This window comes from Canis lupus, chromosome 1 (genome assembly GCF_048164855.1).
Source record: "Canis lupus baileyi chromosome 1, mCanLup2.hap1, whole genome shotgun sequence".
NCBI classification, from domain to species: Eukaryota; Metazoa; Chordata; class Mammalia; order Carnivora; family Canidae; genus Canis; species Canis lupus.
Genome location: NC_132838.1, coordinates 109,634,061 through 109,652,279, shown reverse-complemented (window position 1 = coordinate 109,652,279; position 18,219 = coordinate 109,634,061). Strand labels below are relative to the sequence as shown.

General features: G+C 52.9%; 2 protein-coding genes and 1 long non-coding RNA gene across 8 annotated transcripts in view; 2 read left to right on the top strand and 1 right to left on the bottom strand.

Annotated features, from left to right (window-relative positions):
• Nucleotides 1-7,655, bottom strand: part of STRN4 (striatin 4) — a 26,894-nt gene extending 19,239 nt beyond the window's left edge. For 2 of the 3 annotated variants that reach the window (XM_072773882.1, XM_072773883.1), the window contains exon 1: nucleotides 7,361-7,655. In XM_072773882.1, coding sequence (XP_072629983.1) covers nucleotides 7,361-7,642 — 282 coding nt within the window. In that variant the 5' untranslated portion in view covers nucleotides 7,643-7,655. Of the gene's footprint in view, nucleotides 1-193; nucleotides 312-7,360 lie in introns of all 3 variants that reach the window. The other variant, XM_072773884.1, reaches the window with a different exon arrangement.
• LOC140603477 (uncharacterized) lies at nucleotides 2,222-6,156 on the top strand. The gene is made up of 2 exons (XR_012006461.1): nucleotides 2,222-3,028; nucleotides 3,714-6,156. It is a non-coding gene; the product is annotated as an uncharacterized lncRNA (long non-coding RNA).
• FKRP (fukutin related protein) lies at nucleotides 7,271-18,219 on the top strand. Of its 4 annotated transcripts, none has more exons than XM_072773897.1 (4): nucleotides 7,289-7,307; nucleotides 8,847-8,904; nucleotides 13,645-13,677; nucleotides 14,469-18,219. In XM_072773897.1, the coding sequence occupies exon 4, from the start codon at nucleotides 14,508-14,510 to the stop codon at nucleotides 15,993-15,995; it is 1,488 nt and encodes a 495-aa protein (XP_072629998.1). In that variant the 5' UTR covers nucleotides 7,289-7,307; nucleotides 8,847-8,904; nucleotides 13,645-13,677; nucleotides 14,469-14,507; the 3' UTR covers nucleotides 15,996-18,219. The 4 variants fall into 4 exon arrangements, with proteins under 4 accessions (XP_072629991.1, XP_072629998.1, XP_072630000.1 ...); XM_072773899.1 differs by lacking the exon at nucleotides 7,289-7,307 and adding an exon at nucleotides 7,798-8,070; XM_072773890.1 differs by lacking the exon at nucleotides 13,645-13,677 and having other exon boundaries at nucleotides 7,271-7,307.

Below are 18,219 nucleotides of genomic sequence, written 5' to 3'. Positions count from 1 at the left end.
TGCTCTGGTCTGTCAACAGGTCTTTTGGAGACACTGGGCCAACGGCCTTCGAGGCAGGATCCTGGCCCCTGACCATGTTCCAGAAGTCCTGTGCCAAAGCCCTAAGAGCAGGGCTCAACCCTGGCTTCTCCCCAAGTGCTCCACTGTTACAGGCTGGGACAGCCTGTGCTCCAGGCCGGGCTCGGCCACTTACTTGCTGCATGATCTTAGGCAGGTCATCAGCCTTCTCTGAGCCTCCATTTCCCCTTCTAGAAAATGGGGCTCACGAGAGTGCCTGCCCCTCATGTGTTAAGTTCTTCTCAGTCCGAGGCCTAGCACAGAAGAAGGGCTAATAAATGCCAGCTCCTACCTCTTATTATTTTTATTCTCCCTGTCTCTTCTTCCACAACGATGAAATGGGCCCAGTTCTTTAAGACCCAAGACCCATCAAGCAGAGATGTCTGTGGCTTACAGGCCTCCTGCCCCACAGGCAGCTGCATCTTCCTGGAGCCAATCCCCAAATATCACATGCTAGTTGGGGAACTTCAATGCTCCACTGGAAGCCCCGGGTCTGACCACAGACACCTTTTCCAGGCCGTGCCCATTCTCAAAGCCCAGCTCCAGGACTGTAAGTTCTCGGCAGTCTCTCAGATGCCCACCCACACTGCTCTCCCTCTCCCTGAGGCTCGAGGGGCCCGGGGGACCTACCTGCCCCGTGCATTTGGGATTACAGCACAGCTCTGTCCACACGCCTACTAACACCTTGGTCCTCTTCCAGGGACCAGGTGTCTCCCTTAGGTTAACTGAGAACTGAGCATGTGCTAATTAATGCCTGGCACTGGCCAAGGACTAGGGAAACGGGCATGCTCATATACCACTGATGGGGTCATAAATCAACACATCCTTCCCGGAGGGCAATTTGGCCACATCTATGAAAATGTTAAATGCACATTCCCTTTGTCCCGACAGGTCCACTTCCGAGGATGTAGCCTACAGGTGTAACTGCAATGTAGGCTGCCTTTCAAAAAAATAAAAAGGAATAAATGTGCATTGATATAAGACAAAAGTATCATGCACTCATTTGTTTACTGCGCTGATTTTTTACTGAGCCCCAACTGTGTATCAGATACAGCTGCAGAAAGAGGAATATAGCACTAAATAAGACAAGGTACATGTTCCAGAGGAGAGGGTGGGATAAAGAATGAACAGATCACCATATGTCACCAGGTATGGCGTGGGTGGAAAAAAAAAACCCATCTGTCTGTTGAGGGAATGGGACCTTCGCCCCCTTCTGAACACTTTTTTCTCTATACACTTTAAATCAACACATATATCTATAAACACCTAAGACCAGACAGGTGGACTCACACGTGGTCATCATCTTGGAAGTCTGAATCTCTGTCCTTTGTGTATCTTCTCAGCCACCCAAATCTGCCCTGTCCAGTCACTTTAGAAGGCGAGGAGAGGGATGCCTGGGTGGCTCAGTGGTTGAGCGTCTGCCTTTGGCTCATGGCGTGATCCCGGAGTCCCAGGACTGAGTTCCACATCGGGATCCTTGCATAGAGCCTGCTTCTCCCTCTGCCTATGTCTCTGCCTCTCTCCCTGTCTCTCATGAATAAATAAATAAAATCTTAAAAAAAAAAAAAAAAATAGGGGCAGCCCCGGTGGCTCAGCGTTTAGTGCCACCTTCATCCCAGAGTCTGATCCTGGAGACCCGGGATTGAGTCCCATGTCAGGCTCCCTATATGGAGCCTGCTTCTCCCTCTGCCTGTGTCTCTGCCTCTCTCTCTCTCTCCTTCTCTGTGTCTTTCATGAATAAATAAATAAAATCTTTTAAAAAAATAGAAGGTGGGGAGAGAGGTGGGGAAGAAAAAGCCAACCACCAAACCTAAGCCCCAAGTCACCTCCTCACTGTTCTCGCTATCCTCTGGGGCTTCCATAGTGAGCCTTCTACTTGCCAGCACAGGTACATCCTGCTGAACGCCTACGTTCATTCAGTATCCAGCACAAGTGACTGCCTGTGACAGCCAGGTCCTGCATGAGGCACTGGCAGCGTAATGGAGAAGATGAATGGTTCCTGCTCCCCACCCCCCCCAAGCTCTCAGTACATCAAGGGACAGGCAGGGACATCAACAACCAACACATGGTGTGATGAGGCACGGTGAGGGAACAAAGGATGTTATGGGAGGAGGGACAACCAGCCCACTCCTGGAGGTAAGAAGCACAGTTCAGCCAAGACCTGAAGGCTGTTAGAAGTTGGCCAGGGGAGTGGAGTGTGCTGCTGGCAGAGGACAGAGACAAGAGCTGTGTGGCAGGCTTAAGGAACGCTAAAAAGGCCAGAACAGTGGCATGAGAACGTGTAACAGGGTTAGTGAGGAAAGGCAGAGAGGCTTGTAGGCCCGAGAAAGGACCGCAGGTCAGGTTAGAGTTTGAGAATTGTCCTAAGAGCAAAGGGGAAGCCACAGAAGGGTTTTAAGCAAAGGAGAGACGTAATCGGTGCCTGCTACAAAGACAATTCCAGTTATATTGTGGAGAACTGATGGCTGGGGTGTCAGGGGGACACCGCATGCCCAAAAAGCTAAAGACCTGTCAGTCACAGGAGGCGGTCCCAGAAATCCTGAGAAGAAATGACAGTGGCCCAGACTAGGAAGGAGTAATGGGTTGGTGGATCTGAGGTAATAAGGAAGCAGGACTGATAACACTGGTGACTCCGTCTGCGTGGAGAAGAAAGGGAAGTCAAGAACATACCAGGCCCTCACACTTGTTCAGCCTGGCCCCTTTATCTCCTTGCTATCACCACGCAAGACCCGATCTCCCTTCTCCTAATAATTGTGGTGCAAGAACCTGGCTCAGCATACTCTGCTCTGTTGTCCCCTTTCCAGCTCCCCTGGCAAAGAAGGGAAAAAAGAGAACCAGAAACATGTGGTTGAAGTGAACCAACTTGGTGGAATCCCACTGGAAGGGGAAGTGTTGGCGGCCAGTTCCTCCTACCTCCAAAAATGCCAGCAGCCCCACTGCCTGATCTAGGAGTGCCATGGTGGGCTGGCAGGTAAGCCCAGAATCTGGAAGTTCTCTACCCACCATATCCACCCATCGCCACTCCCTCTGGCCAGACTGTTAGAACACACACACCCCCAGAACTGTGCACAGACACGGCTGCCGCCTCTCCTGCGGCTGTTCCATCTCCCCGGCCAGGCAGCACCGCAAAGCCTTTCCAAGAAGCCTTAGCATCTCAGTCCTCCCAGGAGTGGATGCTTCTCTGCATCCTGCTGCTGACCTTTCTGTGCCAGCCCCTAGTCCTGTCTGTTTCCCTTCTGGACCCACCTAGCCCTATAACTCCTACACTCTTCCTGCCCCAGGGCCAGAGGCTCCTGGCAGGGATGACTCCCCACTGGATCCCTCAGAGCCCCTAGTGAGGCTGGCAGTGGGGGAGGGGCCAGTTCCACACCTTCTCTGCCCCCATCATGCTCACCACATCTCCCTATCGCTGCTCCTATATGAATGTCCAGTTGAGATTCCCCTGAGACATTCCTCCTGTCCTCAGGGAGCTTCCCTCCCCAGAAGCGCCAGAGATCTATAAACTCTATAGGGTTTGTACGTGATCTTTTGTGCCTGTCCCGTGTTCATTTACCTTAAATTTGTAACATACATATCTATAAAATCGGAAATATTTATGACTTTAACTTATATTTCTGTTTTAAAAAATCTTATTCTTTCTTTTTTTTTTTTTTAAGATTGATTTATTTATTCATGAGAGACACAGAGGCAGAGACACAAGCAGAGGGAGAAGCAGGCCCCCTGCAGGGAGCCCGACATGGGACTCGATCCTGGATCTCAGGATCACATCCTGAGCCAAAGGCAGATAGACGGTCAACCGCTGAGCCACCCAGGCATCCCTTATGCTTTCTTAAAGTGATCACTGTGCTTCGAGCAGAGCCACACAGCCAAATAACCCCATTTGCGGGTGAGCGTGCACAGTTCTCTGCAGCCTCTGGTGCAAACTAGCCTCCTCTGTTAGCCTGGAGGTCTCTGAAGGGCAGAAACCACACTGCGGGCTTCTCAGGATCCGGCACCTGACAAAAGTCCTGCTGTTAGACGGCATCTATACCACCTCCCTGCTCCGATCTCTGGGTACCTCTTGGCAGAACCTCACAAGAAGCTGCCTTTTCTACCATCCCCCCGACACACACACTCACTGGGAGCATTGACTGCACAGCTGGTCCTGTGCCAAGAAGAGCTATACTCAGCTATTTGGAGAAAAGGTATTCAGGGTTCCTCACAAAAGTCTGACACAGACCCGGCCTTCAAGGGTCTCACAAGAGAAGTCACACCTCTATAAGTAGTAAGTGTTCGGGCAAAGGTGTGTAAAAAGAGGTGCCGCTGATGGGAGTGTGTGGAACTGTGGGGCAACGTGGCAGAACCAATCACCATTTTATAACATAGCTTTCTACCATTCCACCCACCTATTCTGCTTTATACCCACATGGGAATATAAAGATATTCACTGCAGCCATTTCTGATGGGGGAAAAGCTGGAAAGAAGCTGAAAGCCGATCAGCAAGGGTCAACTAAAAGAGCTATGGTACAAACAGCAGGTGAAACATAGTGATCAAGAACAGTAAGAAAGCTCTCTGTGCTGATAGGAAAGGAATACCAAGACATGAGAAACAAGTATGTGACACGAGAAACAAGTATGTCAAAAAGTCACAAAATGATATGTATGTGACCTCATATTTTACACATAGAGCTGAACTACTTTTCTAGCAGTAACAGTTACAGAGAAGAGCAGGAAGGTGGGGGGGCTGGGGGGCTGATCTGTTAAGCATCTGCCTTCAGCTCAAATCATGATCCCAGGCTGGGATCTCCAGCCTCCCCCTCCCCCCACCTATGCTCTCCGTCAAACAAATAAATAAAATCTTAGGGGAAAAAAAGGGCAGGAAAGGGACAAAGTGAGAGAGAGAGCTTTCTCTTTTCATACACACATATATATGTACATATGCACATACTTCTGAAACCTTTGCATTTCCACTAATGGGACAGAACAAAAGGAAAACAAAAGTATAAAACACGTGATGTGGCAGCCTAGACATGGGACAGCCTAACTGGGTGCTACTACAAGTTCCTCTCACACTCCAAGAAGGGCCGCTGGATAAACATACAACTTTTCTTTAAAAAAAAAAAAAAAAAAAGATTTTATTTATTTACTCACAGATGCAGAGAGAGAGAGAGGCAGAAGGAGAAGCAGGCTCCATGCAGGGAGCCCAAGGCAGGACTTGATCCTGGGTCTCCAGGATGACACCCTGGGCCAAAGGCAGGCGCCAAATCACTGAGCCACCTGGGCTGCCCCACAGCTTTTCTTTCATTAGTCTCAAACATGAGAAGGTGGTACGGTGGGTGCTGCAGTGTACACTGGCATAAAGTCCCAGAGACCAAGATTCAATCCCAGGTCTAGTTATGACTGTTGTCTAGGATGACTCTCAAGAGGCCACTGGGCTTCTGTGGAACATTTTCCTCATCTGTATTGGGCAGCAGAGAGGTATGGAGAATGGGCTAGCAGCCCTGCCACCCACGGGCTGTGATCGTAGAGCAATCACAGACTGTCTCTCTCTCAGAGCCTCCCTTTCTCTTCTGATTCTTTTCTCAAAAAGCAAGGGTGGGGGAATAGGATCACTCACCATCCTAGAAGGATTAAATGATACCATGTATCTAAAGTGCTTCATACAGTTCCTGGCACTGCATATGTGCTCAATAAACAGCTGCTGTCATTACTGCTGAGTGAGGACTATGACACCTGCCCGGTCTCCATAATGAGGTACTGAGATCTAGCTGGATGTATGCTGGGAAAGAGCTCTGGGAACAGAGTTGAACACAAAAGTAAGGGGTACTTACATAAGGATTCCTCTCCTACCTCAATGCTAAGCCTCAGCTACCACACAGCTAAGATCCCTGGTGGGGGAGGGAGGGGGAGAATTATGGAATGTCTCTTCATTCATCCTCTGGACAAAATTTTTAAGTTATTTATTTGGTGCCCCCATATCAACTAGACAGGAAGCTGTGAACCAGAAGGAGAAAACTGAGTTGCTAGAAGTTGATACCGGTTTCTGCTAATTATACCCCAGCCCAGGAACCCTCAGAGTCCTCAGGGCCCATTCTTGGATCCCTTTAAATCCTCACAACTCTGATGCCCCATCCTCCCGAAACTCTGCAAGCAGACCCATTCTGCAAGCAGACCCACACTTCTCAAGGTCGTGAAATCCAGCCCAACTCCTCAGCCTCTAATAAACTTCATCTCAGGGCACACTCCTCTCCCAAGCTACTCCACAAACCATGGGAACCTTCTGCAGACACATCCTCTCTCAGAGTCCTGAGATGCTTCTTCAACACTGCCTGCCTGCTCTGCAAAATGCTGCCCTGCCATCCTCCAGGTATCCCCCACTGTGACTCCTGTTCTCCAGCCCGGGGCCCCTTATCTCCACGTTGGCCAGCACCGCACTCCAGTCCAGAGTTCTCCACCAGGCATCCTACACACAGCTCCATCTCAAGGCCTTCCCCCCCACCCCGCACTCCTCCACACCCCTCAGACTGGAGTTTCAGCTCTGCAGCCCTTCCATACAGGCTCCTGGAGCAAGTCCTGGCCCTATCTACGCTTCCTCGCCCGGTACCCCTCCCGCCTGCACTCCATAGCCACACATGCCAGGGCTCCCCAAAGTTTCCTCCTTCCTTAGAGGGGAGGACACACATCTTCCTGCCGGGACCCCTCGAGGCCCTTCTCTCATCCCAAGTGCTCATACAGCCATCTTCCAGTTCCCCCCAACCCCGGACAAGTGCTCCGAAACGCACCCCGTCCCAGGCTCCCTGACTTCCTCTCCCCACTCGACTCACTGTCGCCCTCGGCGGCTCCCAAGTCCCCCCGACGCCCCCTTTCTCTCACCCAAAGCCCATCAGGTTCCACCTCTAACCCCTCACCTGCTCGGGGACGGGGTGGGAGCCCCGCGGCACCTTTCGGGCTTTTGCTCGCTCCCAACAAGGCCCCCCGAGTCCTCCCACCACCCTCCGCTGAGTCCTGGGCTCCTCTCCAGGGAGCGTCTGCCGGTCCGCTCACTCCCACTCCCGCTCAGCCGGCTCGGGTCCCCTGCGCCCCTCCTCTAGGCCGGTCCCGGTCGGATCCTCCCGCCTGTGGGGCCCCGCTCCCGCCTCGAGCCGCCGGGCGCCCTCAGGACCCCCCTCGGACGGCCCCTCACTCAGTCTCCGGGCCGGTCGCGGTCCCCTCCCGCCCCCCCGGCCGTCCCGGCGGCCATTGCTCCAAGATGGCGGCGGCGGCGGCGGCGGGTGAGGCCGGGCCGGGCCGGGCGGGGGGTCGGGGGTCCCGGGGCGGCGCTCACCTGCAGCTCGGCGCGCTCGGCCTCCCAGCGGGCCTTCTCCGCTTCGAAGCGCGCCCACTCGTGCTGTATAAAGTGCAGGATGCCGGGCAGGCTCAGGGGCTCGGGGCCCGCCGTAGGTCCGGGGCTGCCTCCGCCGCCGCCTCCCTTACCAGCCGGGCCGGGCCCCGGGGCAGGGGCAGAGGCCGGGGCCGCCCCGGTCGGGCCGGGGCCCGCGCCAGAGCCGAGCGGGCGGCAGGAGGAGGCGGCGGCGGCGACCGCGGCGGCCGCTCGCTCCTCCATCATGGAGGCCCCGGGGCCGGCCCGCGCGCCCGCTGTGCCTCGCGCGCCTGCGCGGCCGTACCACCCCCCCCCCCCGCCCGCGCGCGCGCTCGGCGGGGGCCGGTCGGGGGGGCGGTGATGGGAACGTGGCCGGGCACGCGCCTCGCCCACCCGGGTCGACCCCGAAGCGCGCGCGCGGGGGCGGGGGGAAGGGGCGGGGCGGAGGCGCGGGCCGCGAGGAGGGCTAACGAGACCCAGGCCCAGAGCGAGGGTCGCGCCGGGGGGAGAGCAGGACTTTGGGAAGAGCCGCTTTCCGCCCCCTCTCCTCCGGCTTCGTTCCAACCCCCTCCAGACCCAAATGTCACTCTCCTTGCCACTGTCCCCCTGAAAGAAAGGACGACCACCAGGGGTGGTTTCAGCAATGGCCCCATCCTCTCTGGTTCCTGGCTCGGGTCGGTAGTCATGGTAACCCTCCCCCTTTGTGGCAATGGAGCGCCAAACCTCTCCCGTCCCTGCACCAGGAGGAGGTTGCTAAGGTAACCTAAGTCCCTGGTGGTCCTTCCCCCCTACCGGCTCTTTGGTTACTATGGCAACCTCACCTAGCGCTCAGGTAGAGAGGACCCTAGCCCCAGGGACGCTGACTTGCTGAGAGAACACCTCTTTCCCAACCCCTCCCCCTAGCCACCCAGCTGGCATTACCATGGTAACCATCCCCCTCCTTCTCATCGTGAGAGCCAGGACCAAACCAACCAGGTGTTTTTATTTAGAGGAGTAGATGCTCTGCTGAGGAGTGGTTGCTATGGTTACAGGGCCTGGACCAGGAGGTGGAAATGGGGAAAAGCTAACCCCTAGTTACTATGGTAACATGGGCAGTCCTCCCCTTCCAGAGACCCTAAGAGCAAAGCTCACCAAGGTATGGGACCTTTTAGGATTGTGTCTCAGGATGGAGTATGTCTAGGGAAGGGGTTGTGGTTGTCATGGTAACAGCTTTGGTTACTTCTAGCCCCACCTTTCTGGACACATTCATAAGAAGGGGATGGTTATAGGTCGTTATGATAACTGACATCCTTCCCACCCATTCCCTAGACACTCCAGATGGTAGGTGAGCTTATGGAACAAGAGAAAAGATTCTCTGATCTTCTCATTGCCACTTTTGTAGGTAAGGTGAAATCATACTCTCCTGTGCAAAATTGGCTGATTTGGGGTTTTCTGGTTCTTGTTCCCTCAGCAATGCAGCTGAGCTGGGCTGGAACCACCCACCCGGAGCTCCCACAGCAGCCTCAGAGGTAAGAAGTTCCTCAGTGTCACCAGCACTCGTGTAGAAACTGCCCTCCCCACGTCTCTCATTTTCTCTGCCTGTCGTGTTCCCATGCCACAGATGGAGCAGCCAAGGCTCAGTCTAGAGCAGCACTCGGGCCAGGTGAACCTAGGCCTCAAGTGAATCTGGATCCTTTTATATTGTTTTGTGGAGAACAGAGACAAAGTCTCAGCTTAACTGTCCTCTCCTCCCCGGACCACCTTTTCTCTCTCACACCCCTCTCTGGTTTCCTGACCTATCTGTAAGGTGTGTGTTTGTGGTTTTTGTCTCCCTCTCTGTGGAGGGCCTGCCCAATGACTGCCTCGCTCTCTCCCTGTCCCCAGAACACAGGGTCTGGCCCAGAGGGTACTTAGGAAATATCTGTCTGTTGGTTGAGTTGATGAAAAGCACCTATCGGGTTAGGGCTGCAGAATACTCACTGAAGGTAGACAGTGAGCTGGGCTGTCTGAGTGGACCCAAGAAAGACAGCAGAGTTTATTGGTTGAAAACATGACTGGGGGCCAGCTTTGTGGGTCAAATCCTGAGTCCACCGTTTCCCAGCTATGTGACTTTGAATGAGTGACTTCACTTGTCTGTGCTGGTTTTTCCCCATCTTTAAATGTGATCAGGGGTAGCCCTGGTGGCTCAGGGGTTTAGTGCCGCCTTCAGCCCAGGGTGTGATCCTGGAGGCCCCGGGATTGAGTCCCATGTCAGGTTCCCTACATGGAGCCTGCTTCTCCCTCTGCCTGTGTCTCTGCCTCTCTCTCTGTATCTCTCATGAATAAATAAATAAAATCTTTAAAAAAATAAATAATAAAAAATAAATAAGTGATCAGAACTTGAAGATTAGAGATGCCTAATTAGGTGGCTCAGTGGTTGACCCTCTACCTTCGGCTCAGGTCGTGATCCCAGGGTCCTGGGATCAAGTCCTGCATCAGGCTCCCCACGGGGAGCCTACTTCTCCCTCTGCCTATGTCTCTGCCTCTCTCTCTGTGTCTCTCATGAATTAAAAAAATAAATAAATAACTTAATAACTTGAAGATTAAAGGGATCTGGCATGTTATGAGCAACTAGAATTGTTGCTATTACCATCCTATTGTGGTGCAGAAACACATAGAATATTTGGACCTTCAAAATCATCATTTCATCCACTTTTCCTCAATAAAGGCATTTTGAGCCCTTGTGGTTGAGGAAGCCAAGTTCAACATTGTCAGGGTACTAGATGATTCCTTTCTTTTTCTTATGTGGAAACTGCCCTCATCTGTTGGTCTGGCTATCATACCCTCTGGTCTCTGAGGACCCAGTTTCTGTCCTCTGTTCTGCTGGGCACCTCGTGGCCCAGAAGCAGCCAGACAGAACATGCTGAGAGCCAGAACGTGGGAGATAGAGACCTGGGTTTTCCCTGCATCCTTTGTCTCTGAGCCACAGGTTCCCCATCTGAACAACTGGATTCAGTCATTCGTGCCATACAAATTGATTGAGCATCTGCTATGTGCCAGGCACTGAGGTGTACTCTGAGTATATAGCAGGGAACAAAACAGTAAAATTTGCACAGTAAAGACTTGGAGAGAAAAATGCAGGGATGGGGCACAGGAAATATGTGAGTGATAGGGAGATGCATTTTGAAAAAGACTGGCCAGAGGTACCTGGGTGGCTCAGTGGTTGAGTGTCTGCCTTTGGCTCAGGTCATGATGCTGGGGACCTGGGATTGAGTCCTGCATCGGGCTCCCTGCAGGGAGCCTGTTTCTCCCTCTGCCTATGTCTCTGCCTCTCTCTATGTGTCTCTCATGAATAAATAAATAAAATCTTTAGAAAAAAAAATGTGGGCAAAGAAAGGGCTCACTGGACAGGTGATATTTGAATAGAGACCTGAAGGCCATGAGGGAGGAGACTTGCAGATACAGAAGGGGCGGGGGGGGGGGGGGGGTTGGCATCCAGGCAGAGGGAACAGCCAGCGCTTTGGCCATAGTGTCCTGGGAGTATTTGAAGACTGCGGTTTGGTGGCCAGTGTGGCAGAAGCTAAGTCAGCAGGAGAGGGTGGGGGATCATGCAGGGCCTTATGGGCCCTGGTGAAGACTTTGGCTTTTCCTTTGTGTTATGAGCTACAGAAGGGTTTCAGCAGATGCAGGACAGGATCTAATTTGAATTTTAACAGGATCTCTCTGGGCGCTGAGTGGGGAACAGTCTAGGGGGAGGGGGGATGAGGGCAGAGCAGGAAAATGGTGTCTTTAGAATCTTTTTTTTTTAAGGATTTTTATCTATTTATTTGAGAGAGAGCACAAGCAGGAGAGGGGCAGAGAAAGAAGCAGCCCCCCCCCCCCCCTGCCGCTGAGCAGGGAGCCTGACACAGGACTCCATCCCAGGACCCTCGGATCATGACCTGAGCTGAAGGCAGATGTCAAACCAACTGAGCCATCCAGGCACCTGGTTTATTTAGAATCTTTAGAAGATTCTAGAATCATCAGTGGTCTCCTATGTTTCTGTATACATAAGCTCTAAGATTCTAAAATTTTTAAGGCCCTGAAGATTCTATGGTTCCAAAGATCCCTCCCCCCACAGTAATAGGAGGTCAGGGTTGCTGTCTGTCTCTGCGTGCTATGTGTCCACTGTTGAGTCCCCAGAGCCAAGAACAGTGCCTGGCATGTCATAAACATTCCACAGAGAGGGAAGAAGTGAAGGAAGGAAGAATCAATCTAAGGTCCAGAAGGTGATTCCAAAGATTAAGAAGTTGCTTTTAAAGTGCAACTCAGATTCTTGAGTGTCAGCCAAGCTGGGTCAGAGAAGGGCAAGCAGGCCTGGGATGGGTGAAGAGAGGTAGGAGGGCATTCCTGGTAAAGGGCAGCGGGAAGAGGAGGCAGGAAGATCCGGGGCCCAGAGTTGTAGTACAGTTTGACTTCAGGAACCTGAGGCCCTGTAGACTCTGAGAACCCTGATCTTGGGGATCAGTTTTTCACCAGGTGCACTTTGAGTGCCCACCCATGTGCTAGGAACATAGAGGTGATCCAGGAACCCTGGCTTTACCCTCCCAGGTCTCACCGCCTAGTGAAGCCAACCGACCCATCCCCAGATGATGCCCAGTCAGAATGGGCAGGGCTGGGACTGGGAGCCCAGGGGCTTCAAGATCCCACAGAGGACTTCTGACCCAGCCTTGGGTTCTGGAAGGGCTTCCTGGGGGAGGAGGCACCAGAACTGAGTGGTAAAGCATAAGTAGTTCTCCAGGAGAAAAAAGACATGGGGAGAAGCGGTGTTTGGGCAAAGATTCTTCTAAGCAGAAGGAACAGAATATACAAAGGCCTAGAAATAACATCTGAGGAAGAGTCCAAGGTGGTTTAGGCAGAGTTTGACAGGTCGCAGGAGATGGAGCTGGACTGGGGGGCCAACAGGAGACAGGTCACCCAAGGCCTTGTGGGAGGTTGTAAGAAATTTAACTTTTGCCTCAGGGTACTGGGTAGCCATGTCAGGTTCCAAGCAGGGAGGGAGAGGTCAGGTTTGTGCTTTATGAAGACCCTCTGGCTACCATGAGGAGCAGACTTGATCAGGAAACCAGGGGAGGCAGAGTGGGGATCTGGGTGGACCAGGATGGAAGGTGGTGCTGTGGTCAGAAGTATTTAGGAGGTACGAAGATTAGCTGGGTCTCTATTGTCCCCCTTTCTGGGAGGAGTAGAAACCTATGGAAATCCTTCATGGGGAAAATTTTTTTTAAGTATCTGCTCAGAGCTGGGGAGTGTTAGTCATACCTCCCATACTAGAGGCCAGCCAGAGCTTCAAGTTGTGATGGGGACAGGGAGACAGCGCCATCTAGGGGTTGCTCAGGAGTGCTGCTGATGAAGGAAGGGTGAGTATGCCCTGTGGCCCGAAGCCCCTTGGCAAAAGAGGCTGCCAACACCTCTTAAAAAATTTTTTATTATAAAAAAAAAAATTATTTATTATTTGATAGGACTTAGCATTCAAAGTACTTTTTTATTTCAAGTTTTTATTTAAATTCTAGTTAGTTAACACATGGTAAAATTGGTTTCCAGTGTAGAATTTAGTGATTCCTCATTTACATATAACACCCAGTACTCATCACAGTAATAAAAAAAAAAAAAACAATTTAGGGGTGTCTGGGTGGCTCAGTCAGTTAAGCATCCGACTCTTGATTTCAGCTCAGGTGGTGATCTCGGTCATGGGCTCGAGCCCCAAAGGGGCTCCAAGGTAGGGAGGTAGGGCTCTATGCTCCTCAGGGAGACTACTTGAGATTCTCTCTCCCTCTGCCCCTCCCCTTGCTTTCACTTGCTCACTCTCTCAAATAAATAAATCTTTAAAATAAATAAATAAATAAATAAATAAATAAATAAATAAATCTTTAAAAAAATAAATAAATAAAGAGTGCAGCCCGGGTGGCTCAGCGGTTTAAGCGACACCTTCGGCCCAGGGCCTGATCCTGGAGACCCAGGATCGAGTCCCGCATCGGGCTCCCTGCGTGGAGCCTGCTTCTCCCTCTGCCTGTGTCTCTGCCTCTCTCTCTCTCTCTCTCATGAATAAAAAAATAAATCTTTAAAAGGAAAAAAAAAGAAAAAAAATTTTTTAGTTGTGATAAAATACACAAACCAAAACTTATCTTAATTTTTAAGTATATAGTTCAATAGTGTTATGTGTATTCAACATTATCGTGCAAAAAACAGTCTTTCATCTTACAAAACTGGAAATCTATATCCATTAAACAACTCCTATTTTCCCCTCCCCACAGCCCCTGGCAACCACCATTCCATTTTCTGTTTCTGTAAGTTTGACCCATTCCATGTTTTGTTTTGTTTTGTTTTGTTTTAATTAGTGGCCAATATTAAAAATTGGGATAATTGTGATTTAAGAAAACATTTCTAGCCTGTCCTGAAAAATCAAAACTATCTGGCTGACCATCAGGAAAGAGATGGCCAGATGGCACAGGATTTGAGGAAATGAGAAGGGGACAGTGGGGGGGAGGGGCTTGGTGGCTATGCTGAGGCTGCAGCCTGACCCTGGAGCAAGGGCCAAGGTGTGAGAGGGACAGGAGAGAGAGATGGGGGTAGGGAGGCTTCCTGGAGGAGGAGGGAGAGCAGAAGGCGCAAACTGAGACCTGGGAATGGAGTGGGGCGTTTATAACTGAACCCAAACATGAATGAGAAGTTGACAAAGAAAAGGATAAAGATTAGGAGCAATTGAACAAGAAAGAAGATTTGACAAAACCTTGCCAAGCACCAGGCTCTGTGCTCGGTGAAACTAGGGACCCAGGGGTGATTGAGAAAAGCTCAGGACCTGCCCAGTGGGAGGATACAGACTTGTCCCCTTGAAGAAATGGCTTTGGGTGGGACAACCCCAGGAGCTGAAGGGGGCCCAGAGGAAGTGGATGGATGGGAGGTCAGAGAGGGCTTCCTGGAGGAGGGGAAATCAGAGCTGAAACCAAATAGAGAAAGGGCTGGGAGAGAAGGGCCAGGGCCGTGCTGAGGATGGGAAGGGGGGCGGGGGGGGGGGGGGGGTTAGGAGGCTTCTGACAACCAGCTCCAGCCCCTCCTTTCGTTCTCCCCTCCTCCCCAGGATGCCCTGGAAGCCCAGCTAGGGCCGGTCTTTGGCCTCATGCGTCTCACCCGCTGCCAGGCTGCCCTGGCAGCCGCCATCACACTCAACCTCCTGGTCCTCTTCTATGTCTCGTGGCTGCAGCACCAGCCCAGGAACTCCCGGGCCCGGGGTCCCCGCCGTGGAACTGCTGGCGGCCCCCGTGTCACCGTCCTGGTGCGGGAGTTCGAGGCCTTTGACAACGCGGTGCCTGAGCTGGTGGACTCCTTCCTGCAGCAGGACGCAGCCCAGCCGGTGGTGGTGGCCGCGGACACGCTCCCCTACCCGCCCCTGGCGCTGCCCCGCGTTCCCAACGTCCGCCTGGCGCTGCTCCAGCCCGCCCTGGACCGGCCCGTCGCGGCCTCGCGCCCCGAGACCTACGTGGCCACTGAGTTCGTGGCTCTGGTGCCCGACGGGGCGAGAGCCGACACACCGGGCCAGCTGGAGCGCATGGTGGAGGTGCTCCGGGCGGGAGGGGCACGCCTGGTGGCCGCCCCCGTCGCCTCGGCCAACCCTGCCCGGTGCTTGGCCCTGAACGTCAGCCTGCGGGAGTGGACGGCCCGCTACGGCCCGGCCCCCTCCGCGCTCCGCTGCGATGCCCTGGACGGAGACGCCGTGGTGCTCCTGCGCGCCCGCGACCTCTTCAACCTGTCGGCGCCCCTAGCCCGGCCCATGGGCACCGGCCTCTTCCTGCAGACGGCCCTGCGCGGCTGGGCGGTGCAGCTGCTGGACCTGCCCTTCGGCGCGGCGCGCCAGCCCCCCCTGGCCACGGCCCACGCGCGCTGGAAGGCAGAGCGCGAGGGGCGCGCGCGGCGGGCAGCACTGCTGCGCGCGCTGGGCATCCGCCTGGTGAGCGGGGAAGGCGGGCGCCTCGAGTGGTTCGGGTGCAACAAGGAGACCCCGCGCTGCTTCGGGACGGTGGTGGGCGACACGCCGGCCTACCTCTACGAGGAGCGCTGGACGCCCCCGTGCTGCCTGCGCGCGCTGCGCGAGACCGCCCGCTACGTGGTGGGCGTGCTGGAGGCGGCGGGCGTGCGCTACTGGCTGGAGGGTGGCTCGCTGCTCGGGGCCGCCCGCCACGGGGACATCATCCCATGGGACTACGACGTGGACCTGGGGATCTACCTGGAGGACGTGGGCAACTGCGAGCAGCTGCGGGGCGCCGAGGCCGGCTCGGTGGTGGACGAGCGCGGCTTCGTGTGGGAGAAGGCCGTGGAGGGCGACTTCTTCCGCGTGCAGTACAGCGAGAGCAACCATCTGCACGTGGACCTGTGGCCTTTCTACCCCCGCAACGGGGTCATGACCAAGGACACGTGGCTGGACCACCGGCAGGATGTCGAGTTCCCCGAGCACTTCTTGCAGCCTCTCGTGCCCTTGTCCTTTGCTGGCTTCGTGGCGCAGGCGCCTAACAACTACCGTCGCTTCCTGGAGCTCAAGTTCGGCCCCGGGGTCATCGAGAACCCCGAGTACCCCAACCCGTCGCTCCTGAGTTTGGCAGGAAGTGGCTGAGGCTCCAGGGCCCCGCTCCTGGGGTCTGGAGAACACTCATGCTCGGGGAGCGGTCCTTTGCTTTGGTGCCGCTGGCATTCGATGGGCGGGCCGGGGATGCCAAGCTGCCCTGCGAGGCCCAGCACGGTCCTGGACGTCGAAGACGTGCCATGCCCAAGATTCCCAAGAACTTGGGTTTGATTTAGAGCACGGACAGTTTTGTAAAGAGGAGAAGGTGTACGTGCTGCGGCCGGACTGCCGGATTAAAACCCCAGTTCTACCACTTACAGGTTACTCGGGCCTGAGGGAGAGCCCCAATTTCAAGGTGCGTGGGACCCTCCCCAGGAACCGCTGCTCGCCCTTGCAGTGTCAGATCACAAAGAGCCCACAGGACATTTGGTTGCTCGGGTTGCTTCCGCCACTAGAGGGCGCCTTCGTCCCGCTTTGGCGGGACCTCAGCGCCCATAGCTTTTCCTAACTCTTGAGCCTTTGGTTTCTCTAATCCCCTGTACCTGGCGGGACAGGATGACTATATCCCTTCTTCCAGAGTGCGACCTCCTTGCCTCCTGGGAGAGCCCTGTGAGGTGCATGCTGCTCTAAACTCCATCTTACAGAGGAGGAGAAAGAAGCTCAGCCCTGAGCTGCAGCTCTGGCTAGGAACCGGGTCCTGGATGCCCGACCCACTACTCCCTATAACTGTGTTACCTCATTGTTTTAGCTCTCTGCACCCAGTAGCCCACTTGCCAGGCGGGATAAATGGTAATCATAACGCACGTTACTCAGCACCATATGGTGTGCCAGGCACTTTCTCAGTGTTCCACACAGATTAACTGGTTGATCATATTTCCATTTTACAGATGAGCAAACTGAGACCAGAATGGTAGTCATTTGCCCAAGGCCAGACAGCTTAGGAAGTGACAGAGCAGGGACCTGAACCCAAGCAGTCTGGAGCCCACACTAAGTTGGATACTATACAGGTGTCTCAGAATGGTCTGTGAGACTGGGCCCCAGGAGGCCATACTACCTAGCAGATGAAGCCATGATGGCCTGTCTTTTGTGATCATGCACCTAAGGCTAAATGCTCTTTGGGCAAGTATCCTGAATATGTGTATTTACTTATAAATTATATACAGGTACTGCTATCATTCTATAGATTAGTAATGAGGCCTAAATTATTCCATTTTAAAATTTAAAATAAATACGGACATTTTTTACTTGGCTCATCTCAGTGACTTGTCCCACACACCCCCTGGTTGTGGACACCCTAGCTTTTGGAACCACAGGCTCTGAGGTGGGAGAGGCCTGGGGTCAAAACCCAGTGCTACCACTTTCTCTCAGTGAAAACTGAGAGGCAGTGACTCTGCCTCTCTGAACCTCAGCTTTGCACTGGGAAATGGGGATAATGAGCGTTTACCCCATAGGGATGCCATGAGTCACTTGAGTGGTAAAAGGGTCAGGAATCAAGCCTGGGTTTGACTCCTGAAATGGCCACTTATTTTGTGTGATCTTAGGCAAGTCACTGCCTCTTCAAACCTATAGCTTGGGCTGGGGGGATGGGTGATATTGCAGAAATGTGAAGCCCTTGGAGGAGGAGGCTTTCCAGACCAGCAGGAGAAGATGAATGCAAATTTGGCCCAAGCTCCTGAGGCTCACTTCCAAAGGCCAACTTCTTAGGACACAACCTCTGTTTTTAGCCACTGGACCCCGCAAATGGCTCCCAGGGACTGTTGGGTTTCCATGGAGCATTCTGGAAACATATGGAGATGATTTGGGTTATCACTGTGACCGGGAGATGCTTTTGGCTCTTGGGAGGCATAGCCCAGGGATGGAGATGTCCTAATAAGCAAGGCATCTCCACACACTAAAGCATTGTCCCTTGTCACATACAGTTTTAAAATGTCCCATTGGACATTCATGAAGGATGTTGATATTCAAAATATTTTGCAACTGGCACGGTGATAGAAATTAATATATACGTCAATATATGCATCAAAACGTTTAAATATGTCTTTTTTTATTCTCTAAAGAATGGAAACGATCTCTCTCTATATATATATTTCTTTAAATTGTTTGCCAAGAACATAAGCTGATGCTCAAATCATTCTGAAATCATGCGATCATTTTGTTTTATTTAGAAATTGTTGGTGTGGTTTCTTCATTGATATGCTATATATATATATATATATACACACACATATATTCATTTAATTACTTTATTTATTATATAAAATATATATAAAAATAA

Excerpts from the sequence above, each read along its gene's own strand:
- FKRP (XM_072773890.1), top strand. The coding sequence starts at position 14,508 with ATGCGTCTCACCCGCTGCCAGGCTGCCCTGGCAGCCGCCATCACACTC.